Below are 23880 nucleotides of genomic sequence, written 5' to 3' on the forward strand. Positions count from 1 at the left end.
GCGGTCGGAGGTACGTCACTTCCGAGGCGGGAGGATGGAGTTGATTGACCATGTTCTCTGCGACAGTCAGGTAGGGGCTGGGAAGGTAGAAACCTGTGTGGCGAGGGGTTTAGGATCCCGCCTAGATCCGAGGCGCGGGGGCGTGTCCCGACTCGAGGGACTTCTTGGCCCGGGGAGGGACACCGCTGTGGAGGCCGAGCGGAGGCCCTGACCCTGAGGGGCGGCTGCCGGTTGCCCCGGCGTCACAACTCAGGAGGGTTCGGTTCAGGACTTAGAGCCTTGACTCTGGCGTTTCTCCTTGGCGATGCCGCGCCTGCGCTGAGGGCTGGGAGTCTGGGCTTGCCCTGGAAATGGGGTCAGGGAGGCGGCCCTGGCATTCGCGGGGGCGAGACGTGTGGATCGGCCCCGGCCTGAAGCACGGAGCCCCGCCGAGTGCAGGGGGCGTGACCAAGGCTCCAACCCTGGAGACCGGGGGCACCTTACTCTCCTGTTTAGAGTCTAGATTTGTAAGGGAAATAGCATTTTTCAGAAGGCAGGGGAGAGTGCAGATTAGAGCCCCCGCGAGATACCTACCCGTTGGAGATAGCTGTCAGTCCTCGCTCTTCGCTTCTTGATTGTGCGATTTTAGGCAATTATCTTGTACTTCTTGTGTCCTTAGGTGTAAGTTTGTGAATAATATCACCACTAATAAGATTGTTGGCAAGAATAAGGTACTCCGCCAGTGTCTGGAGGAGAGTAGTTACTCAAACGGTACCCGTAGAATTCTCTTTTCAGTCCTTTAGCTATTGGTAGAGTAATCTGAGAGTTGAACAGTTACTTTTGAAGTAACTTCTGGTTTTCGTAGACACCCATTAGCATAATTCTTGCTTCTCTTAGGGAATTGAGAGGAAGTGCTCTTCACATCTTCCATCCTGGCAGATGGAAAATAGAAAAAAATTAACAAAAAAGGTGGTCATACTAAAAGATGAATTCCGCAAAACACAATTTATGTATATATTTTTAGAATGCCTTCCTTTAAAACAAGCCCTCTAAGGACTCTATAAACTTTGGTCAACTGTTAACCTGGGAAGCCTCACCTGAGGACTCAAGTGCTAAGAAGTTTAAGACGTTTGTCCAAAGTTACACACTAGAAGTGGAAGGTCAGGGATTTAAGGAGTAAGATACCTAAAACAGGCAAAGATAAAGTTGCTTGCTAGGAAAGTGGCAGCTGGACAAAGAGATCCTTGACTTGGTGATACCAAGTTAGAATTAGCAAAAATGATTCAGGGGTTTTTTTGTTGTTGTTGTTTTGTTTTTTTGGAAGGCTAAGGAGCAGAATTTAGCTTTTTGAGGACCCATCAAAATGGCTGTTGTAGCTATCTCCTACTCCTTACCACCACAGAGTAAATTGGGTGGTATCACCAAATGTTTTCAGCAGAGTAATAGAAGTTGAAATTACCCATAGCAAGTAAGTGGGGGAGGTAACCTAATAGAGACAGGCCTCTATGTAAATCCTGTGCTCATTCTCATACAGGGGCTGCCTTTGAAGACGCCCTTGTTAAAGAATTTATATTCAAAGGGTAATGTGGAGCCTTTTAATAGCATAGTTTATCAACATACAGAGCTCTCTCAACTTTTCCTAAGGTCAGGATGCTTTCTGTTTCTCTTGAGGCTTATGGGAGGGAATGGAGAAAGAATGAGGGAGTAGGGTCATAACTGGACCTTGGTCAGGGGTGATTACTATGACCAAATGCTTCTCCTTGATGGGATTCCCTGGGATGGTACTCTGATACTCCCCAAAATGATGTAGTGAGTCTTCCAGATAAACACTTGCCTGACGTTTACATCATCTTTAAAGGAATGCATTATAAAGTCATATATGTAAGTTGTGTTTTGCTGAATTAATCTTTTTTATAAGAGAATTACTTAACTTGTTAAATTTTTTTTCTGTTGTAACATTTGGAGCTTCTTTGGGGTTATACTTTTTATGCCAGTGTTGTTTAATAGGGTAGGTGGGGGTTTCTTTGATTGTAGAAGACACAAACTAAAAAAAAAAAAAAAAAAAATACACTACTGGAAAGGGTCTTTATTGTAAATTTTTTCTGGATTGTAGATTGATTAGAGATCTGATTGAAACAGTAAGACAATAATTCCCATGTGCTAATGCACATGTATGTGCTATGTCATTTTTTAGCCAAGAGGGAACTATCTTTGGTACTGTTTTAGTTCCATTTTTACAGGTGAAGAAATGGAGGCGTAGACAAGTTAAAAGATTTGTTCAAAGTTGGAAAATCTAAGAAAGGACCCAAAGTTAAAGGGAATGTATTGGGGAATGCAGAATGTACCAGGAAGAGTTGGGAGGTGGCACTGTGATGCTGGAGAACACCAGAGTGAAGGGACAATTTCTCATTGAGGCATGGAATTTTCTACATGGAAAGAAGGAGAGTTGTGTTAAGTGCAAAAGCCTGTTGCTTTAGCTCAGTGTCCTGGGTGAAGGTCAGCATAGTTCGACTAAGGTCCTGTAAGTTTTGAAACCCAGGTTTGGAGCCTTGCTGCCCTGACATAATGGATTCTGGACATGTCTTGCTTCGAAAGAACCTAACATTGTACATAAGAGTATGCAAGCCATGTAAATGCATGATCACTTCATATTCAAAAAAAGATTCTTGACTTTAGAAACAGATTTGTTTCAGAGTTCTTTTAGATAATACATTCCAATAGAATACTTAAAATACTCGCTTTATTCAGATTTGCAACTGTATGTTTGCATAATGGGAGCTTTGTTTGTGCCCTAGCCAAGAACATGGAACGTCTTTCCTACCATACACACTGCTCTTTCTCTCCATTCTCTAAGAATTATAATAAGAGTCAACAGTCATTTTTATGTGCCAGGCACTATGCTAAGCACTTACTGGATTATTCAATCCTCATAATAACTGTGTAAAGTAGGAACAATTATCTTCATTTATAGAGGAAGAAATAGTCTCAGCAATGGTAAGAAATTTATCCAAAGGCACAGAGCTAGTAAGGGCAGAGCCAGTTCTTTGTAGTGCTTATTTACGTATTTCATTCATTCCTTCATTTAGCAGATATTTATTGAACATATATTCTGTACCAGCAATGTGCTAAGTGTTGGGGATACAAGTGTGGCTAAAATGGACATCCTTGTCCACAAATTGCTTTTAAATCCAACAAAGGAGGTAGAAAGCAAATAGAGAACTACTATTAATTATGGTTGTGAAGGGGCCTTCTTGGTGGTGCAAGGGGTTAAGTCTCAGCACCATGGAGCTATCTATCGGCAGCCACTGCACGAGTTCAATCCCGGGCCAGGGAGCTAACCCACATGGTGCAGCAGACCTCTCCTGTCTCATGTGCTGCTCCCCTCAGCAGTGTATTTCAGTGGATCCACCTATTCTGCTCCCTACTCTGTCTCTGATGAATCCTCTCACCCCCTCCCCCATCTCTGGCTTACACCTCAGCTCTTGTATGCATAAATAAAAAAATAATAATTACAGTTGTGGTACATGCTAGGAAGGACTGTAGAGGGTGCTATGAGAATATATAATGGGGTCATTTGATAGGGGAGGGCGGGGTGAAAGACAGGGAAACCTTTCCTGAAGAAGTAATATTTATCTGAGATCTTCAGGCCTGAATTAGACTTAAATTGAATGAAGAGAAGGGTGAAGAGCTACCAGGGAGAGGGAAGGACATGTGTGAAGCCTTGAGAATAGGAGGAGGTTGTGTCTTGTCACTGGAAGACCCATGTGGACAAAGAATGTTGCAAAGTCAGACACAAAATATAGATGGAGATCTTATTCTGAGAGCATTATTTCTCCCAAGTCTTGATGTATTTGCTTCTCAGAATAGATAGTCAACTCTATAAATCATATCCATTTTCCAGCTCTGTTTTGCAGTCCACCCTTCTTCAAACATGGGGTTATATCTTTGGTTACCCACAAGTTGGGGGTTGAGGAAGAGAGGAGAAATAAATACCTAAATGGGATACTAAAGTGGCATGGGTAATCAGCACTGCAAAGCTTAAATAGACATAGAGCACCAATATTTGTATTTTATCATATTTGTCTCTGGTATGTAAACGGATTTAACAAACATGTTTTAGCCTCACTGTTTCTAAGCCCTGTGCTAGCCACCTGGGATACAAGCAAGTATAAATGCACCCCCACCATGCACAGTTAATGTTTTCCTTTGCCTTCTATTTATATGCTACAGTAGTCTTGTCAATCTTATTCTTTAACATTTATCTAGAATCTACTTTGTGTTAGGTGCTGCTAGACATACTTCATGAGCAAGTAGGCATGCGTCTCAGAACTCATGGAATGTAAGCTCTCCTTTGGGACTAGAGGACAGAAATGAGGGAGATGAAGTTGGAGAGGTAGGCAGAAGTCAGACCATGTAGGCCTTATAGGTCATGCCAAGGATTTGGAGCTTATCCTAAGAATGGTGAAAAGCCATTGTAGAATTTCAGCCAGGTGTAGCACCAATAGGGCTGTGTGTATAAAAGATAACTCTGGCTTCTCAGTGAAGACAGAAGTCCATGAATTTGAGGGCTATTGAGGAGGTTAGAATCAGGGGGGCTTGGTAATAGGTTCACTCGGGTAGGAAGGGGGAGAGAGGTGTCAGGGCTGATTCTTCATTTTCTGGCTTGGACATCTGAGATAACTTTTTTTTTTTTTTTAATTTTCTTACCTTGTTGTTCATTTTTGTACAGTATTTGATTTTTCCCCTCCGGTGTAGTCCCTGTAAATATCCCACCACCACATCACCTGTGAACCATCACCATGGTCCCTTGTGCTCTTTCTATCCCTGTTTTGATCCCTTCATAGAACAGGAAATGAGCCAGTTTTGACTTAAAAGTCTGTGCAGAATGTTTTTTTCTCTTGCCTTCTAGGCCAGGGAGGGTTGATCCCAGAGCATTTACAGTATGGTCACAAAGGAGGGAGAAAAAAGATTGCTTTCCTTTTGGTGACAGAGAAATTTCAGTTTTTAAAAATTTACTGACACGTGCAGTAAAACGTTGTGCTAGTGTACACAATATGGGGATTATTCTGGCGATGATTTTTAAGTGAGTTCTGTGTGGTTGTGCATGGTTAGGATACACATAATTTCTTGTATATTTGATTTAAAGAAAAATGTTACCAGTGGATCCATATACTACAGCTTTCTAGCCAAAACTCTTGTCTTTGGTAGTTAACCCTTCCAGGACTTACCTATTTAGTGTCAGCAATGTCATTTCTCACTCCAGTCCAGTAAAAACACACCGGAGACCTTTGGTAATGTTATAATTTTTGCAGAAACGAACTTTTCATTAATCTGTTCTTGGAAGACCATTTGCATAGGGATGAATGGCATGAAAATTTAGTTTGGAACCAATGTCAATAATTCAACAAATACCTTTGGATTCTAGCTAGCTCTCCCTCTCATCTTATGTTCAGCACTGCCTGAGATTTGGCTCCTAAAGTGCTTAGTGGAAGGGAGAGGTATGCCGATGACAGTTGAATTGATTAAATATTGCTTACCAGTAGTTTGAGGAGCTTACTAAGTAAGATCATGTCTGTACCAGGAACATGTAAGTTTTAAAGGGAGATGTAAATATTTCCAAGCTTATATGAGTAGTACTTAGTTTACATTATTAGGAAACTAGTACTGTTTCAAAGTTCTCTGTGTGGTGTTATAATCCAGGTTCACTTAAAATAATGAAACTGTTAAGCATAAATGCCTTTGTATTCTGTTTGAGTGATTGGGGCTGACTTTAGGGATCTAGTCACCTACTAGACAGTATTGGAATTCTTTCTGTTTAAGGTTCCAACTAAAGGATTATTTTTTTTTTTACATGGCCCCCTATATGATGCAACTAAGAGTTAAAAATGTGCACTTTCAGGGCCCTTCCTCACCCAGAGTGCAGGGTGGGTGGGGCCAGGAGTTTGGGGCCTACAAGCCTTGGGGGAAAAGTGAGGTAATACCAGGTGTCCAGGAAGGTCTCTGCACACCCTTCCCCTCCTCCAGGACCACCCATCCTCTTCTCATCTCCCTTTGCGGAGGTCTGGCAGCTCTGGAGTCCTGGGGACTAAGAGAAGAGGGGCCTGGAGCGGCTTGGAGCTGCCTGCATGATAGTAGGGCCCAGGCTTGCATCCCCTCCTGCTCTTGCAGGGGCTGCACACCCACTTGCCCCTTCTGCTTTTTGTGCCCCTCTGTCGGCTTCTAGGGAAGGGAGCAGGCCCCCACCCATGGCTGCAGGCAGTCTGGCCTGATGCCAGTGAGGATTCCTTGCCCACCAGCCCCATAATCACCACGCTTTTTGCTCTTGGCTGCTATGCGGGGAAAGTGGGATGCCAGTAAGAGGAAAGGGAGTGCTGTCTGAAGGTGCCACCCCTTTCCTCTCTAGGGAGGCACCTGCGTATGCGTAGGTGGCAGAAAGGAGAGGCTCTTGAAGCTGCCCAGACAGGAGCCCTCTGTCCTGATGAACTTGTCCACTTTTGCCCTCCCCAGGACTGAAGGCCTGGCAGGGCTGAGCATGGGGCTAGCTTTTGGAGTGCCAACATGAATTGTGGGAGCAGAGATCATGAATAGTTCAGGGCACTGAATGGAGCAGCGAGGCTGCGTGTGGGAGGCTTTGGCCAGGACAGTCGGCCCCTCCCATCAGTGTGAAGTATAGCTCGGTTGGGGGCGTCTCAGCTCTGCTGTCCCCTACCCCAGAGCTGGCCTAGCTTCCCAAGCTGTTCTCAGAGGAGAGCTGGCTCCCTGCCTCCTTCCTCTAACATAGCAAGTCTGGGACAAACTGGGGCTGGTGGGTCATGACCCCCACTCCTAGTCCCTGGCAGAGATTTAATAAAGATTCCCCCTGCCAAAAAAAAAAAAAAGAATGCACTTTCAAGTCTGAATACTTGGTTCAAATCTCTATTCTGCCATTTGCTAGCTATGTGATGTCAGCTGCTTTTCTTAGTTATAAGCAAATAGAAATAACTTTCATACCTGTCTCATAAGGTTGCTATGAAGATGAAATGAGATCATGAATATGAAGTATGCTTTCCAGTGTCTGGTACATTACAAACACTAAAAATGTTAGTAATTGTTGTTAATATTTTTTCTTTCCACATTAACCATATATGATAGCAAGCTAAAATTACTTTGGGCCTCCCTGGTGGCGCAGGTGGTTGAGCCCACAGCCTCTGCAGTGCAGGTTCAATCCTGGCTGGCTGGCGAGAACCCCACATGGCACAGCAGACACCTCCTGTCTCGCCCGCGGCTCCCCTCAGCAGTGTGTTTCAGCCAGTCTGCCTGTTCTGTTCCCTGCTCTGTCTCTGGTGAATCCTCTCACCCTCCCGTGCATCTGGCCTGTACCCCAGTTCTTGTATAAATAAATAAATCTTTTAAAAAAATCAAATAAAATTAAGTATGATTTGGACATCTGTATATTATTATCATTTCACTCAAAGTTGTCAGTCACAAAACAGGCAAAAGATTAATTATATTAGAAATAAAAATGTACTTCTGAGTTAAGAAGTTGGCATATATAATGCTTTCTACCACGTTTTCAGAGGAAGGAAGGATTGTGATTGTGATATTAGGTTTTGTAACATTCTGTAATATATAAAAAAAATCTGAAAGCAGCATAGTTTTTTTTCTTGTCACTCTTTATAGAGGGTGAGCTTTTTTTTCTTTTGTCTTAACTCGGAGATTTACAAATTACGATACACAGATTGTGGTTCTTACATACCCAGGGAAAGGGAGATAGCCAACTCCTGTTCCCGCTAGCCTTCTACATGGGAAAAGGGAAATACCTATTTTAGTCCTCTGTAGTCATACTGTCCCACGTAAAGAGGAGAAAAACTGAGACACACTAGTGACATTCTAGGCCAGCAGCACAGGTTTACCAAAAGAATTTAGATATAATCATAGCATAGTTGGTAGTGGGGGAGATTGTGCACATGCGGGGGTGGGGAGGTATCTATTGGAATTCTGTACTCTACTTACTTTTGCTGTGAGCCTAAAATTGTTCTGAAAAATAGTTTATTAATTAAATAATTAAATGAAGACTGGTGTCCACAAAAATAGCGCAATTATATATTAAAAGAATCTGTCAGCCTAGAATTGTATATTAAATTCTATATCTAAAATTATTCTTCATAAATGAAGATAATTACAAGGAAGGACAGTGGGTGATGTAGTCTGACAGGAGCAAGGAGAGTCCCAGCTGTGAGGTTTTAGGGAGGGGTGGGGAGAATAGTAAAGAGTAAAGATTGCCCTGTTGCACCTTTGAGCATGTATATGAGGGGTGTGGGAGAGAAAATACCAGCACTGCAGACTTCTGCCTGGAAATATGTGTCCTTAAGAGGAGTCAGGCATTGTTGGGGCAGGAAGGTACAGACCTTTTATGTGCAGACCATTCAGAGTGAGACTGAAGTTACAGGAGATTTTGCTGATGATAGACCAAGAAGACCACCAAAATATGTGGAGGGGTAGAAGGTGGAATTAGGAAAGCACACAGAGTGGTTTTGGGTTTGGGAGCCAGGGAGTGGCTCAGGAGATCTAGACTTGCTGTGGTGGCTGACAAACAGAAACAAAAGGGCAGAATAAGATTGGTTCCAGTGATTTCCAGGTAGATAGAAGTGGTGAGGTTGACCATTGGGGTAGAGGTGGGAGGACCTTGCTGGGAGCTTCCAGTGGACTCCTGATAGAGGCAGAAGGATAGGCATTTATCTCTCTCCTTGTGTGTGGAGTTTGGCAGGAAGCCTTGTCACTCTCAGGATGGCATATTTCTCTTGGCAGACAACTACAAAGATCTTCAGGGCCTTCAAACTTTAGTACTGATTAAAATGATCAGTAGAAGGTACTAAAGGTACAGATTCCTAGGTCTCACCCTTTCTGGTATTATCTGTTTCAAAGGTCTGCACTGGGTGGGGCCCTGGAGCTGCATTTAACAGGTGCTTCTAATGGAAGTAGTGATTAGACTACTCTGAATAATATGGCTGTGAGCCAGCTTGTTCATAAAATCTGTCAGGAAACAAGACCTGGGAAATGTCTGGTGACTTATTCTGCAGTCACCTGGTCTCAGGTCCAACAGAGTCCAGATCAAGACCTCACCTACCGTGCTGCCCCATGCAGATGCTACCATACCTTTACATTGGTCAGTTTGTTCCTTGGGCTGTTCTAGTTGGTAATTATTAGTTAATTTTATTTTATGAGGTTGATACTTGTAGAGTAGCTAATTATTCACTTTTTGAACCTCATCTTAGTAAAGTTGAGCATGAAGGAGGAATTATAGAAATGCTCAAAGATAAAAAAGTAGAATAGTGCTGTGAGTCCTCATATATCCATTGCCTAACTCGATAACTATTGGCATTTTGCTATACAGGAGGAAAGAAACTTCATTCTTTCATTTCCTGACCCATAAATTTGATGTTAAAATATGCTGGCTTTCACCCTATTCTGTGCTTAAGCTCATTAATGCTTTTATGACCAGACAAAATTTTGTTACTTAACTTTCTAGTTTGAATGCAGTTTAAAAAGATAGTCCTGTGCTGTTACACCCTCTAACAATATATATGGTGAATGTGTAAAAGACATTTTCATTTTAAGGTGTTTTTTTTTTTTAATGTAGACTTTTTTTTTTAAAGATTTATTTATTTATACAAGAACCAGAGTTCAGGACAGATGCCCGGGAGGGTGAGAGGATTCACCAGAGACAGAGCGGGGAGCAGAACAGGCAGACTGAGGAAATACACTGCTGAGGGGAGCAGTGGACAAGATAGGAGAGGTCTGCCTGCCAAGTGGGATTCTCACCGGCAGGCTGGGATCGCTGCAGAGGCTGTGGACAGCGTCACAGTGCGGCGCTCAACTGCCTGAGCCACCAGGGAGGCTATTAATGTAGACTTTTGAATTTGCCTTTTTTTTTTTTTAATTCTGAAAAGTCTTTCAGAGAGAAATAAGGGGGAAGATTTATATAGGGAGAAGTGGGAAATCTGCTAACAGTGGGTGAAATAAATAGATTGCTTACTGTAGACCTGTCTGGATGAGACCTAGCCATGTCCTCAGTGAGATATTTGCTAGGACACTGGGAAAATAAAGTGATAAGGCACTTGCTAGGCTATTTTTAAATGAAAGCTTAGAAGTTGGCAGTGGAAAAACCCTCTCAGATTATTATGCTTTCCTTCTCCCTTAGTCCTTGCAGAATGTGAAATTCCTTCCTGTATGTTCACTGGCATTAAAGTCAGTGCATTAAAAGTGGAATCTTTAAAACTGCTTCAAAGTAAAGGACATTTGTAGTTAAATTTCACAATAATGTTCTCAGTTGTAAAAATAACCTGGCATTCAGGATGAACAATCCTAAATAAATTACAGTAAGTCGGATTGTCTAAGGGAGAGGCAGTGGACATAGGGAGATGATTTATTAAATCCAGAAGGAAATTAAGACAGTAATTTGTTAAAATTTGAAATAACCTGATTTCAGCCATTAGCTTACTTGCAATTAGACAGCATTCAAGGTTTAATCCATAATATACTTCATTTTTTATTGTGCTAAAATACACAGAACAAAATTTACCAACTTAATCATTTTTAAATGAACAGTTCAGTGGTGTTAAATACATTCATAATATTGTACCACCATTCATCTCCAGAACTCTTCTCATTCACAAACTGAAACTATGTATCCATTAAAAAATAATTCCCCAGGGCCTCCCTGGTGGCACAAAGGATTGAGCCTCAGCACTATGAAGCTATCGGCAGCCACTGCAGCACAAATTCGATCCCTGGCAACGGAGCTGACCCACACGGTGTAGCAGACCTCTCCTGTTTCATCCGCTGCTCCCCTTAGCAGTGTATTTCAGTGGATTTGCCTGTTCTGCTCCCCACTCTGTCTCTGGTGAATTCTCTCACCTCTGGCCTACACCCCAGCTCTTTTATGCATAAATAAATAAAATAAATATTTACAAAAATTCCCCTTCCCCTCTCCCCTCTCCAACCCCTGGCAACCACATTCCACTTTCCGTATCTATGGATTTAACTACTCTAAGTATCTCATACAAGTGGAATCAGTCATACTTATGTGACTGACTTGTTTTGTGACTGACTTATTTCACATAGCGTAATGTCTTCAAGGTTTATCCATGTAGTAGCATTTTGCAGAATTTTCTTCCTTTTTGGGGATGAAAAATATTCCACTATATGTATATACTGTATTTTACTTATTCATTTCATTGGTTGATGGATACTTGCATTGCTTCCATATTTTGTCTATTGTGGATAGTGCTGCTGTGAACATGGATGTACAGCTACCTTTTCAAGACCCTGCTTTCAGTTCTTTTAAGTATGTACCCGGCAGTGGAATAGCTGAATCATATTGTAATTCTATTTCTAATTTTTTTGAGGACTCTGTATAGTGTTTTTATAGCAGTTATCTTCCATTTTAGATTCCCACCCACTCAGCTTTTATCTGGAAATGTCTTAATGTCTCCCTTAATTTGAAGGACAGTTTTGTCAGACATAGGATTGTTAGTTGGCAGTTTTTTTCTCAGCATTTTGAACAGGCCCATTGCCTTCTATTCTCCAAATCTATAACCTTATTGAGGATCCCTTCTATGTGATGAGTCACTTGTTTGTTGCAGCTTTCAAGATTCTTTGTTATTATAAAATTTGATTGTAATGTGTATTGTTATAGGTTTCGTTACCTAGAATTTGTTGCGTTTCTTAGATGACTATATAGATCTTTCTTCACTTATAATGGAATTGTGTCCCAATAAACCCATCATAAGTTGAAAATATAATGAGTAAAGATGCATTTAATAAACCTAAACTTCTGAATATTATGACCTAGCTTTGCCTACCTTAAACATGCTCAGAACACTTACATTAGCTTACAGTTGGACAAAATCATCCTACACAAATCCTATTTTATAATAAAGTATTGAATATCTCAGAAGCAGGAGTCTCACTGGGTGTATTGTATACATAATGGGATGTGAAAACACAAAATACAATATTCAAAAAATGCTGGTAACACAGTACACTGTAAGGCATTGGTTGTTCACCTTGGGGGGTTATGTGACTGGGAACTGCAGGTCACTGCTGATGCCTCACATCACCATTATTAGAAAAAATCATAATTCAAAATTCAAGGTATGGTTTCTACTCAATGTAAATCACTTTAGCACCATCATAAAGTTGAATAATCATAAGTCAGGGACCATCTGTATTCATGTCTTTCATCAGAGTTTGAGAGTTTTTAACTATTTTAGCTAATATTTCTTCAAATATTCTCTCAGCCCCTTTTCCTCTCTTTCCTCCTTTTGAGACTCAACAGTGCATACCTTGGTCTGCTGGATGTGTCCCACAAATCCCTTATGCTTTCTTCACTTTTCTTCAATCTTTTTTTCCCCTGTTGCTCAGAGGCAGTAATTTACATTGTTCTATCTTCTTCAAGTTCTCAACTCTTTTGCCTGCTCAAATCTGCTCTTAAATTTCTCATTGTGATTATTACAGTTTTCAGCTCCATTATTTCTTTTTTAGATTTTCTGTCCCATTATTGATACTTTCTTTTATATATAGATATCATTTTGACTTTCTCTATTTGTTCCTTTAGTTTTTTTGAGTATCTTTAGATGTTTTAATCTTTGTCTGATATTTAGATCTCTGTTAGAGCTGGTTTCTGTTGATTTAGTTTTCCTTTAAATGGGTCATACTTTCCTGATTCTTTTGATTTGTTGAAAATAGACATGCATTTCCATAATTCTGGAAATCAGATTTTCTTCATTCCCTAGGATTTGCTGTTTTATTTGGGGCCGGGGGCGAGGGGTGGGGGGTAGTTTTAGGCTGTCTCTGTGCCAAGGATCATCCTGATTTACAAACTTAAGACCTCCTCAAGTCTTTTCTGAACTTGTGCCTGTATCTGGATATGTGCTCACTTTTTTTTTTTAAATATTAAGATCTGATCTTTTTTTTTTTAGATTGACTTTTATTTATGCATACAAGAACTGGGGTGTAGGCCAGAGATGCAGGGGGTGAGAGGATTCATCAGAGACTGAGTGGGGAGCAGAACAGGCAGATGTACTGAAATACACTGCTGAGGGGAGCAGTGGGCGAAATAGGAGAGGTCTGCTGCACCATGTGGGTTAGCTCCCTGGCTGGGGATCGAACTCAAGCTGCAGTGACTGGCGATAGCATGATAGTGCTGTACCACTTGATAACTCCTGCAGTGCTTGATAACTCCTGTACCACTAGGGAGACCCAAGGATATGTGCTTACTTTATAATTACCCCTATGTATATTAAGTTGCTTTTGAATGTCCTACTGTTTAATTACTAGCTCCCAAAAGGGGAAAAAGGAAAAAATAAAGAGAGGCTAAAATGATGCTGGTCCTTTGTATACCTTGGAAGTGATCTCTTCCAGAGGTGGAGGCTTACTATCGTTGGGGGAGTTGCTGTAATAATGACTGCCTGCCTTTTTGTCTGTACCTCTGTGATCAGGAGCAGTAATCAGTGATCAGATCACAGATCCCCAATTTGAAAGACAGAGTTCTTTTTGCCCACCCTTATTCTCAACTGTGTGCCAGGATCCAGATGCACAGCTGCCTATCCCTCTAATGGAGGGACTGGGCTTAGAGCTGAAGTTAACTGAAATTAACCTCAATTTACTCTTGAAGCCTTTTCCTGTAATTTGCAAGCCTTCAATAGACTCTACAATTCCAAAATAGTTATATCAGATTGATTCTGCCATTGTAATAATTCAATAGGTGGAGAGACAGATTCCTGATGTTTTCTATTCCGCCATTTTCCTAGGATCCTTCAAATGTTTATATGCTTATCTTTTTTTAAAATCTTTTTTTTTTTTTTTTTTTTTTTTTTTTTTTTTTTATAGAGGCATGCTTTATTTATTTGTTTGCTGGTTTCTTTGTTTGTTTTGTTTATACATGCACTGGGTACAGTCAGAAGCGCGGGAGGGCGAGAGAATTCACCAGAGCCAGAGCGGGGAGCAGAGCAGGCAGAAGGACCGAAGTACACTGGGGAGGGGAGCAGCGGGCGGCAGGAGAGGTCTGCGCGCCATGTGGGACCCTCCTCCGGTGGCTGGGGAGCAGCCGGGGATCGAACCGGCGCCGCAGAGGCCGCGCGCAGCTTCGCAACCCAGCGCTCAACCGCTGCGCCACCGGGGAGGCCCTATATGCTTATCTTTTTTATGGTTTATCATCTCCATGAGGACACTGATTTATTTTCTGCTGTTCACTGTACCCCAGAACCTGGAAAAATTGATATACAGTAGGTGCTCAGTAAATATTTGTCAAGTAAATCTATATTGTGGCAGATACAGTGGGTAATTGTGCTCAATCTTGAATACAAATGTCATGAGTAACATGATTTTATTCTTCAGTGTGTAGAGCTGATGTCTGTGCACAGTTCCTATTAGATGCTCTAGCATCTTCATTTTCACTCACTGGAGTCCTGACTTCATATTTATAGGGGCACCATTTTGTGTTAGTGATGCTGTATATGTAAGTTTTTAAGGTAATCATTTAAATTCGGGAGTCACAAACTAATAGCTGTCCCTAGGCCAGATTGCTTGTTGTTTGGACAATATAGTAGCTTGAATTGTTTTGACTTTGAATTAAAGCTTCAGGCAATGCTTGTCCTTTAGACAGGCCACTACTCTGTAGTTTCATAGTGATTGTTTCTTTCATTATCACAATTATAATTATCTAATTTTTGTGTTTCTTTGTTTATTGTCAGTCTCCCTGTCTGGGCTGTGAGCTCAGAAACCATTTCTGCTTCATTTACCACCTTCACTCCAGTTCTAGCCAGTGCCTGGTACTAGCTGGCACCTGATAATAGTTGAATGAATGAGCAAGTGACATCTAGGATAGATGATCCACAGTGTATGAAGTATACATATAAACTATTAAGTTTGGTCTTTTAAAATACCAAACTTACTTAAACATGAATAGCCCTTAAAGTTGCCCACTTGTCTGCCTTTGCTCAATTAATTTCTGAAATTCTGTCTGGGAATTTGCCATTTTTCGGTTTATGAGTCATCATTGTGTTTAGGATGTGGCATTTACAAAGTGATTCCTATGTATTTTCTCATTGTAATCATTATTCCACTTTGAAATTTGGACACAGTTGCAGAAAGTGAATTTTCTTGTGTCACCCTGCCAGGACACAACAAGGTGAACTTGAATCCAGCTTCCAATCACTAACTTGGTGCTTTTCTGCTACCCCCCCCCCCCACAATGAATGCCTTGTCCTGTTTCTGTCCAGGAGTCCAGGCCTCTTGTGTCTTTTCTAGGAAAGAGGGTGAGGTCACTGTAGCATCCTCCAGTAGTACTAAATTCATTTTATTTTATTTATTTATTTTTTAAAGATTGGAAAGGTATAGAGAGATAGAGGTGGTTGTTAATTTTTTTTAAGAAGAAGGAATTTTTTTTTTTTATAAAGATTTATTTATTGGGCCTCCCTGGTGGTGCAGGGGGTTAAGACGCAACCTATTAAGCTAGTCGCAGCCAGTGCAGTATGAGTTCTATCCCTGGCCAGGGAGCTACCCACATGACTCAGCAGACCTCTTCTGACTGGTCTACTGCTCCCCTCAGCTGTGTATTTCAGTCAATCTGCCTGTTATGTTCCCCACTCTGTCTCTGGTGAATCCTCTCATCAGCCACACCTCTGGCCTGTATCCCAGTTCTTATATTCATAAATAAATAAATCTTTTAAAAATATTTATTTATGCATACTAGAGCTGAGGTGCAGGCCAGAGATGCAGGGGGTAAGAGGTCTTCCCCTTTCAGGTCTTCCTTGTGACTTTGTGTTTGGTTTTAATGCCAGCCTGCATGCCTTTAATCTGGGGGCTCTAAGGCTGGCATCCCAATACACATGCTACAGGTCATATGTCTGGCTTGTTCCAGCATTGCAGAGACTGAGTGGGGAGCAGAACAGGCAGATGTACTGAAATACACTGCTGAGGGGAGCAGTGGGCGAGACAGGAGAAGCCTGCTGCACCATGTGGGTAGCTCCCTGGCTGGGGATCAAACTTATGCTGCAGTGGCTGCAACTAGCTTCATAGGTTGAGTCTTAACCCCTTGCACCACTAGGGAGGCCCCAGTATTAAATTCATTTTATAAAGAACATTAAAAACCAAAATTGCTCTTTTTGTATCTAGATGTCTAGGAAGCCATCATAAATGCTGTTTTTAAAAACTGAAGACTTTGGCCCTTCATAACTGTTGTACCTCCAACAAATAATTGAAATATTCAGGAGTCAGTTGTAGTCACAGTGCAGGCTCTGGAACATTCTTGGCACCTCTTCCTGCCTGCCCTGGATGGGCTGCTGTGGAGTTGGTGATCAGTGTCTTACTGGAGAGTAACACTTACTTTTTCATGTTCTTCCCAGGACTGGACACTTAGTCTGCTCTGAAACATTTTCAGGTCTTCCTTGTGACTTTGTGTTTGGTTTTAATGCCAGCCTGCATGCCTTTAATCTGGGGGCTCTAAGGCTGGCATCCCAATACACATGCTACAGGTCATATGTCTGGCTTGTTCCAGCATTGCAGGGAAGGCCTACGAACCTGAAGGTCTAGTCTAAGTTACTCTGCCACAGGACAAAAGACCAGAGAAGACACTAGTGCCAGGGCCTGCCACTGGCAAGGTAACTACCATTTAAGTTAGGATATTCTTTCTTTCCAGTTGAAGAAGCCTTTCATATGCTTGAGACCAACAAATAGAGCAGTTTTACTCTGCTTTCCTTTCTGGAAAAAAAAAAAAAAAAGATGCGTTTTCAGATATGGTCATAAGCATGGCCTGTAACTTATGTCGCTTTTACTAGACCAGCTGTTGAGAGCTGGTTATCACTTATGAAAAATGAGTGGGTATTGGTTGTGGGAACGGATCACCGCTTTTGGTGATAGCAAGCCACCCCTTGCCGCATGATTTCAGTGTCCTTCCTTCCAGTTGGAATCCCTCTCTGCCCTCTAGCCTGATTTTCCTGTGCATAACATGGTAAATTATTTCATGACTAATCCATACAGACCTGAAATCATTGTTATTTTTTTAACTTTGGGAGGATTTTCAGATCCCCTCCTTTGATTTTCAGATGTGGCTGTCATTGGTTTAATGTCTATGTGTGGTTCTGAGTAGATTTCAACACTTGTTTTTATAGATGGCTCAATTTATTTTTTTTTTTAAATTGCTTCAAAGGTGAAAGGAATCTGAGGTCAGATTCCATCTGTGAAATGTACCATGTGATTTTGACTAAAGGAGGAGATGGAATGGGGGGTATAAAGAGTGACATATCTGCTCAGAATTGATTTCTTGGTGATAGTCTTGTTTCTAGTTTGAGTTTTCAAAAACCCCTTTAAAGAACCTCTCAATGAAAAGTAATGGGGCAGCTGAATTCCAGAGCTGCAGCGAGAAAACATGAACTTTATGATTGCCTAAGCCCAGGTAACGCTCACCGGTAATGGGACTTTATACCTAGACACTCTTAACTCAGGTCTAGAGCTCAGTGGGCTGTGGTACATGAAAATACAAGTAGAATGGCCCAGCGTGTTAACACCTGAACTGTAACTTCCGCACATTGCTAATGAGGCTGTTTAGTGTAAGGCTGCGTTTCAAGTCTTTTCCCTGTCAGTGAAGAGGGTGGATGACCAGTGTGAGCGCACACATTGCTGTTTAGGCAGTATACTGGGTACTTCCAGACGCCGTGGGAACTGTGGTTTCTATTTCTAACCTCTCCATACCCCTTTCCTGCTTTCTGCTATGACTCAGTGATGCTGGGACCGTCTCTTCTTTCTGCACACAAGCTGATCTCCAAATGCTGCATATCGTAAACAAGGTTCCCCCCTCTCCTTTTTTTATGCCCTCAATCTTGTCTCCCTAGTTATATCTGAAATTAGTAGTTATGAAGCATTTTGGTGTAATATGCAACTTCTATAAACATATTACAGTACTTGCTGTTTTCAAAGGAAACAGACCCTCTTTGAACTTTTTTTACATAAAGTTATTTTTTAAGCATGATATGCGGCAGTCGGGACACAACTCCTTTCCTCCACTTATGTGCTGTTCCTTTTGCTCAGAGACAGTTCCCAGACCCCACAGTAATGGGGCTGAGTCATCTCTGTGTAGTTGTTTATGCCATCCTGACTTTTAAGTGTGAGACAAGAAGAAGTTGGTACAGTATCTCTAAGAGCCTGGGGAGGCTCAGGGACCCATGGTGTGGCCGATGCAGAGTGGAACAAAAGTTGGAAGGGCTTTAAGAATTGGAAAAACTAGGGCCTCCCCTGGTGGCGCAGGCAGTTGAGCGCCATGCTGTGAAACTGCCCACAGCCTCTGCAGCGCTGGTTTGTTCCCATCCGGCTGGCGAGGGTCCCACATGGCGCAGCAGACCTCTCCTATCTTGCCTGCTGCTCCCCGCAGCAGTGTATTTCGTCAGTCTGCCTGTTCTGTTCCCTGCTCTGTCTCTGGTGAATTCTCTCACCCTCCCGCACATCTGACCTGTACCCCGGATCTTGTGTAAATGAATAAATAAATCTTTAAAAAAAAAAAAAGAATTGGAAAAACTCCCAGATAGGGTCAGGGTTGACAGTATGACAAACTTCACCTGATCAGGAAAATTATCCTGAAAAGGTACCTGCTTCTCCCAAATGAATAGCTTGCTTTGAAGTGTCTTTTTCTATCATCATTATCATTCTGATTTAGTTGTGAAAGTTGGCACTGATTTTGGATTTACTTTATACTCTTTTTTTTTTTTTTTAAAGATTTATTTATTTATTTATACAAGCACTGGGTACAGTCAGAAGCGCGGGAGGGTGAGATAATTCACCAGAGCCGGGAGCAGAGCAGGCAGACTGACGAAGTACACTGCTGAGGGGAGCAGCGGGCGGCAGGAGAGGTCTGCGCGCCATGTGGGACCCTCCTCCAGTGGCTGGGGAGCAGCCGGGGATCGAAACTGGCACTGCAGAGGCTGTGGGCAGCTTCGCAACCCAGCGCTCAACCGCTGCGCCACTGGGGAGGCCTGGATTTAATTTATATTCTAATTCTGTAAGAATTCGCCAGACTGAATGAAGATGTGTGCTCTTCCCATAGAAAGCAGACCTGAACCTCAACCTGAGGAGCAAAGCAGCTCAGTGCGTAGGTAGTTCTGTGTTAGAGTCAGTAGGTTCCTAGCTCTGTGGCATGCACAGAGTTGATACTGTCTTGGAAAAAGGAAGAGATATTTTTTAACACGTGGAGTTGAGATGGGACATACCAATGGTGGGTGAGGATTTTACATAGTTATTTCCCATCTGATGAGTATGTGGAAGCTCCAAGTTGGTTCACAGGAACTCTGCGTTTGGTTTTCAGCCTCTTCCTTCCTGAAGAGGATTACTGTGCTCACAGTATCAGTCAGTCCTAGAGGTGGACTGTGGGTGGACATTTGTGTGATAGGCTCTGGCCCACTTGTCACATGATTTTATACAACAAATCTTCCAAAGTGACAGGCATGGTGTTACTCCTCACTAGATGGCCCTTGACTTTCCTTTAACCCTATGTCTTTCCTCTTAACTCTTGCTTTGGGCAGAGGTCATGGGTGAGTGACACGGCATGGGGGCGACTTGGAGAAATAAAGAAATTAGAGGAAGTTGTAGAAGAAACATATATTTCCTAAGAATTGATGACTGGCTGTTGCACAAATATTGACGTGGCTTCTGACTGAACGTGGCTCTCCAATGCCTGCTAAGGAGAACTGGCCACAGTGCACGCAGGGCAGTCACTCACTCAGCAGTTTGGGTCTGAGCCCATGCTTGGCAAAGGGCAACTCTGTCCTGTGGAATCCCCTTTGGGCATCTGTGAGGTCTGAGGCCAAGGCTATACTTGTGGGCCCTCACTAAGACCATCACCCAGAAATACCTGTTTGCTCAGGGAGGAGTATATGGATTGGTATGATTTTCTTTTTAAAAAATGTTTCTAGTTTCATTTCAATTTGTAAAATTTTCAGAGACTGAAAATGTTAGTATTACTTAAGTTCTCCAAAACAAGTTTCTGAAGGAGAATTTGTAACTCTCTCTGGGTAGCTAGGTCCTAATGACTTTCTCAATTGTTCTGGGCTCTGTGCGTCTCTGAGAGGCATTGTTTGCTTGGTGGCTCTGTTATCTGCTCAGGCTCGGTATCCAGTGAGAGAAAACAAGTTCCCAATGCTGAGCAGTCAGCTGAGAACATGGGGCCTGGAAAGATACTTGTGTCTAGACTTGAAGTCTATGCAAGAGAGAGCTGGATTCGTATCAGACTTGGGGGAAGGGTTGGCAAGACAAGACTCTTTGAGTTCTTCCATTTTGTCACTAATTTATTTGGTTTTGATTCTTATAGGAAGGGTCTGCTGAAGATGAGGGTCATGGACTTTGCCACATCAACGGCCATCCTGCCCCTGCTGTTTGGCTGTGTGGGAATCTTCAGCCTCTTCAAGCTGCTGCAGCACATGCGCATTAAGACTTATTTCCAGAATGTAGTGGTGGTCATTACAGGCTCCACCTCGGGACTGGGGCTAGGTGGGTGCTGGGAGTAGTGCTGGCAGGGGGAGGGTAGTTAGTTGGCCTGAGCATGAGGAGCAGCTCAGATGCACAGGGACCCCCAGCGCAGGTGCAATAAGGAAAGTGGCTGCATGACTCAGGGATAAGAGTCTGTCGCTGTCCCTGGTCCACTGGGAAAGACTAAGAGCTCAAGAATAATCTTCTTAGTGTCCCCTGATAGCCTCAGTACTGGGAGACAGAAGCTAGTGAGAAAGACAATGGCAAACTGGAGACCGCCTGTTCTACCCTGCCTGCCTCATCTCCCACTAGTTGTTGAAATAGGGGTTTGTATATGAAGGCTCCACATTTTCAAGTAATGACAGCTAGTTTAAAAAGTGTTTTTAATCTCTGTCCTTATTTCTCCACACAAAACATGCCTTTTCCTGGATCTAGGCAGCATCCCCAGTTTTTGGTCTTGGCAAGGTTGAACAAAGAACAGGTATTGCCTCAGCTATTCCTTAACCAGGTTTTCCAGTTTAGTTCCCTTTTAATTTGGTGACACATTGAACTTCCAGTTCCCAGGAATTACTTGTTAGCCTAGGCCTAGAGTCAGTCAAAGCCGCCCAAATGAGCTTTGGTGCCTCCACCATCCCTTCCACAGAGGTAAAATGACTTTGGCAGAGTGTGTGGAGAGCAAATGCAAACATGTAGAGCTTTCTTCCATCTTTCTCAGCATGCACACATGCTCCATACCACACCATACATCATCCATACTTGCTCGTAGTCAGGAGAGGAGGCCAACAGGCACCCTGCATTGTGGTAAGCCCACTGCTTTGTCTTCAGATGGTGACAATACAGCCAACACAGCTGGGACAGACAAATGAAAGACAGTCCTTTCCCTCATGTAGTACATGGTCGAATAGGGGAGAGAAGCAGGACTTAGCTCAATAGACTGCCATTTTAGTACTGGGTATTCCACTAGTAGGTAAGGCATGTTCCTAAGTGTAGGGTTGTGCTTCATCTCACTGAATCCTCATCGCTCACGTTCAGAAGTTTGACTTGCTCTTGGACTTTTAGTCACAAAGCGTGAAGCCAAGATAAAACATACACCTCAGACTCTAGAACTCAGTCTTATCTTTCTTGAGGAGATGGCCTGGAAAAGGCAGATGTGAGTCAGCAGAGAGGCCAGTGCACATAGGCCAAAGTTAGGAGAAGCATGGTTGTGCAGAGACTGGTAAGCACTTGAGTATTAACAGAAGCACAGAGAACCAATGGGGCTTGTCTGCAGGGTATGTGGCCTATGGTTGGCCAGTGAAGCCTGGTAAGGCTTTAGGTAGCATGGACTTGTTTGTACACCACTGCAATGTTTAGGTGAGGTTTTGGGAGCTAACCCTGGGTCTGTCATTAGATATCCAGACCTACATGGGGTCAGCTGCCTCCAGGCCCTTTGCCACTGTCAGTCCTCTGACCTTAGTCAACTACTATATATAGGGGAGTCAGCAGCCACTTCTTTTGACCTCAGGGAGAGCTTTTTTTTTTTTTTTTTTTTTTTTTTAAAAAGACCTTGAAATATATTTGAGAATTGACTGAGACACAAAGGTGAGTTACAGGTACTCCAATATGTGGATGTTTGAAAAGGACACTGTCCTCTCCATCATTCCACGTTACCTCTTCCAGACACTAGGACTGTGAGGGGAATAGAAAATGTGATTGAAACAAAAATAAAACATATATACACATATATATATATATATATATATATACACACACACATATGTGTGTGTGTGTGTGTGTGTACACGTGTGCACGTGAGTATAGGCCACTTCCTGAATTCCAAATCATTCTGCTCCGTTTAACACCTTAGAGACAAGAGTTGTATCTCTCTTTCCCATCCAGCAATAAAGTAGACCATTTCAAGTACAGACACCCCTGGTTGGTGAGTACCAAGGATGGGTTACTGTTCTTTAGCTTCTAAGAGGAGGGAAATTCCAAGTTGCCCCAGTGGCTCTGCCTGCCATGTCAGCTATCCTGAAGATTTGGTTTATGTCGTGAGTCTTCACAGCCTTCTATATTTCTCCTGTTTTGTATATTTAAACCACATGAGTTTGTTCTTGTATAACAGTGGGACTACTGACTGACAGAACAGAATGTTCTGGATGTCCACATTAGCCAGCCTAAGCCTGAGGTCATGAATAGCTATCTTGATTTACAAACCAGAAGTTCTGGAAAATCATCTGGTAGCCCTAGATAGATGGCACCTTGGGACTGTTTTCCTTTGACCCTCCAGGCTCCCTATATCAGCCTTTTCAAGAAATGAAAGTGGAAACCTTTCAATCTATTGTTTTCATTTCTGTCACTCCCCACACAAACTAATGTCCTCCCTTTTTGGCTTTGCCAGGAAGCAAAGCTTTAGTAGAATATAGGCAGCATTTTCTAGAAGGTGTTTATACACCAGTATGCCTTCTCCCACCTTTGGTTCTGTATGTTGGCACCTTTTGGTGGCATCTCACAAAATGTCCATTGTATTATTGGTCAGGGGAAGACAAAATAGAGTGAGGAAGCCAATAGCCCCATTCTTGGGGAATGGTTAGTACACTGGGTGAGCAGTTCTAGCCTCAGGAATGCAGGCATCTGGCTTTGAGAGCAGCCCTGGGAGGGCTTTGCTGCTTTGCTGAGAAGGCACAGCAGAAAGGGTCACGGGTTGTGGCCCTTACTGGACTGCCCAGGCACAGAGGACCTGCTACTGACTGTGCTTTTTGTCAGGTAAGCCAGTGAACAAACCAACCAGATTTTCAAAGATGATATAGCATGCCTGAAAATGTATTGATTTAGTCTACTTAGCACTTATGTTCAGAAAACTGCATCTGGAGACGTGCAGGGAGGCAAGTAAAAGCTATAAGAGAAGCTAAAGGAGAAGCTGTGGAATGAAGAGTTTAAGAGCTTTCTTGTTTCCTGAAGGTCGCTGGAATTTCTTCTCCCCTCTTATTTTTGAACCCTTTTGGCTCTAAGAAATTTGGACACTTTGTGGGGAAGGCTTGTCAGAGCAATATACCTTACCCAATCCCCTTCCAGGGAAGGGAGTGACATTGACAGCCTTTACCCCTCGGCCCCTTGCTGCAGCTCTCTGGGGCAGTCCTGTCCCTTGTATGAGCCAAGTTTGCTTAGGTACCACTTGACTGTCTGGACCTCAGAGCTTCAGTCTGGAACCCAATGGGCAGCTCACTGACTAAGTAGTCTTCTAGAGGTTGCGGGGTTTATATAGACCTTAGTGAGGCAGGCAGGGCCTCTAAACACTCGTATATCAATTTTCACCAATAGTCCGTTTTCAGTCAGTTTTCTAAGTTACAGTGGCGATATGGAAATACAAAACAATTCATACTTTCATAGTGCTTTTTATCTACTTTAACTCATTCAATACAGTGC

The 23880-nt window shown here is 42.7% G+C and overlaps 1 protein-coding gene across 1 annotated transcript in view; it reads left to right on the top strand.

Moving 5' to 3' along the window:
- The window catches only part of DHRS7B (dehydrogenase/reductase 7B), a 35516-nt gene continuing 11636 nt past the window's right edge, over positions 1 to 23880 (top strand). Inside the window, exons 1-2 of the mRNA XM_037491701.2 lie at positions 1 to 70; positions 20318 to 20496. Of these exons, the coding sequence (XP_037347598.1) occupies positions 51 to 70; positions 20318 to 20496 (199 nt within the window). The 5' untranslated portion in view covers positions 1 to 50. The remainder of the gene's footprint in view (positions 71 to 20317; positions 20497 to 23880) is intronic.

The sequence above is a fragment of the Talpa occidentalis genome, unplaced genomic scaffold, assembly GCF_014898055.3.
Source record: "Talpa occidentalis isolate TD23 unplaced genomic scaffold, MPIMG_talOcc4v2.1 talOcc4.7, whole genome shotgun sequence".
NCBI classification, from domain to species: domain Eukaryota; kingdom Metazoa; phylum Chordata; class Mammalia; order Eulipotyphla; family Talpidae; genus Talpa; species Talpa occidentalis.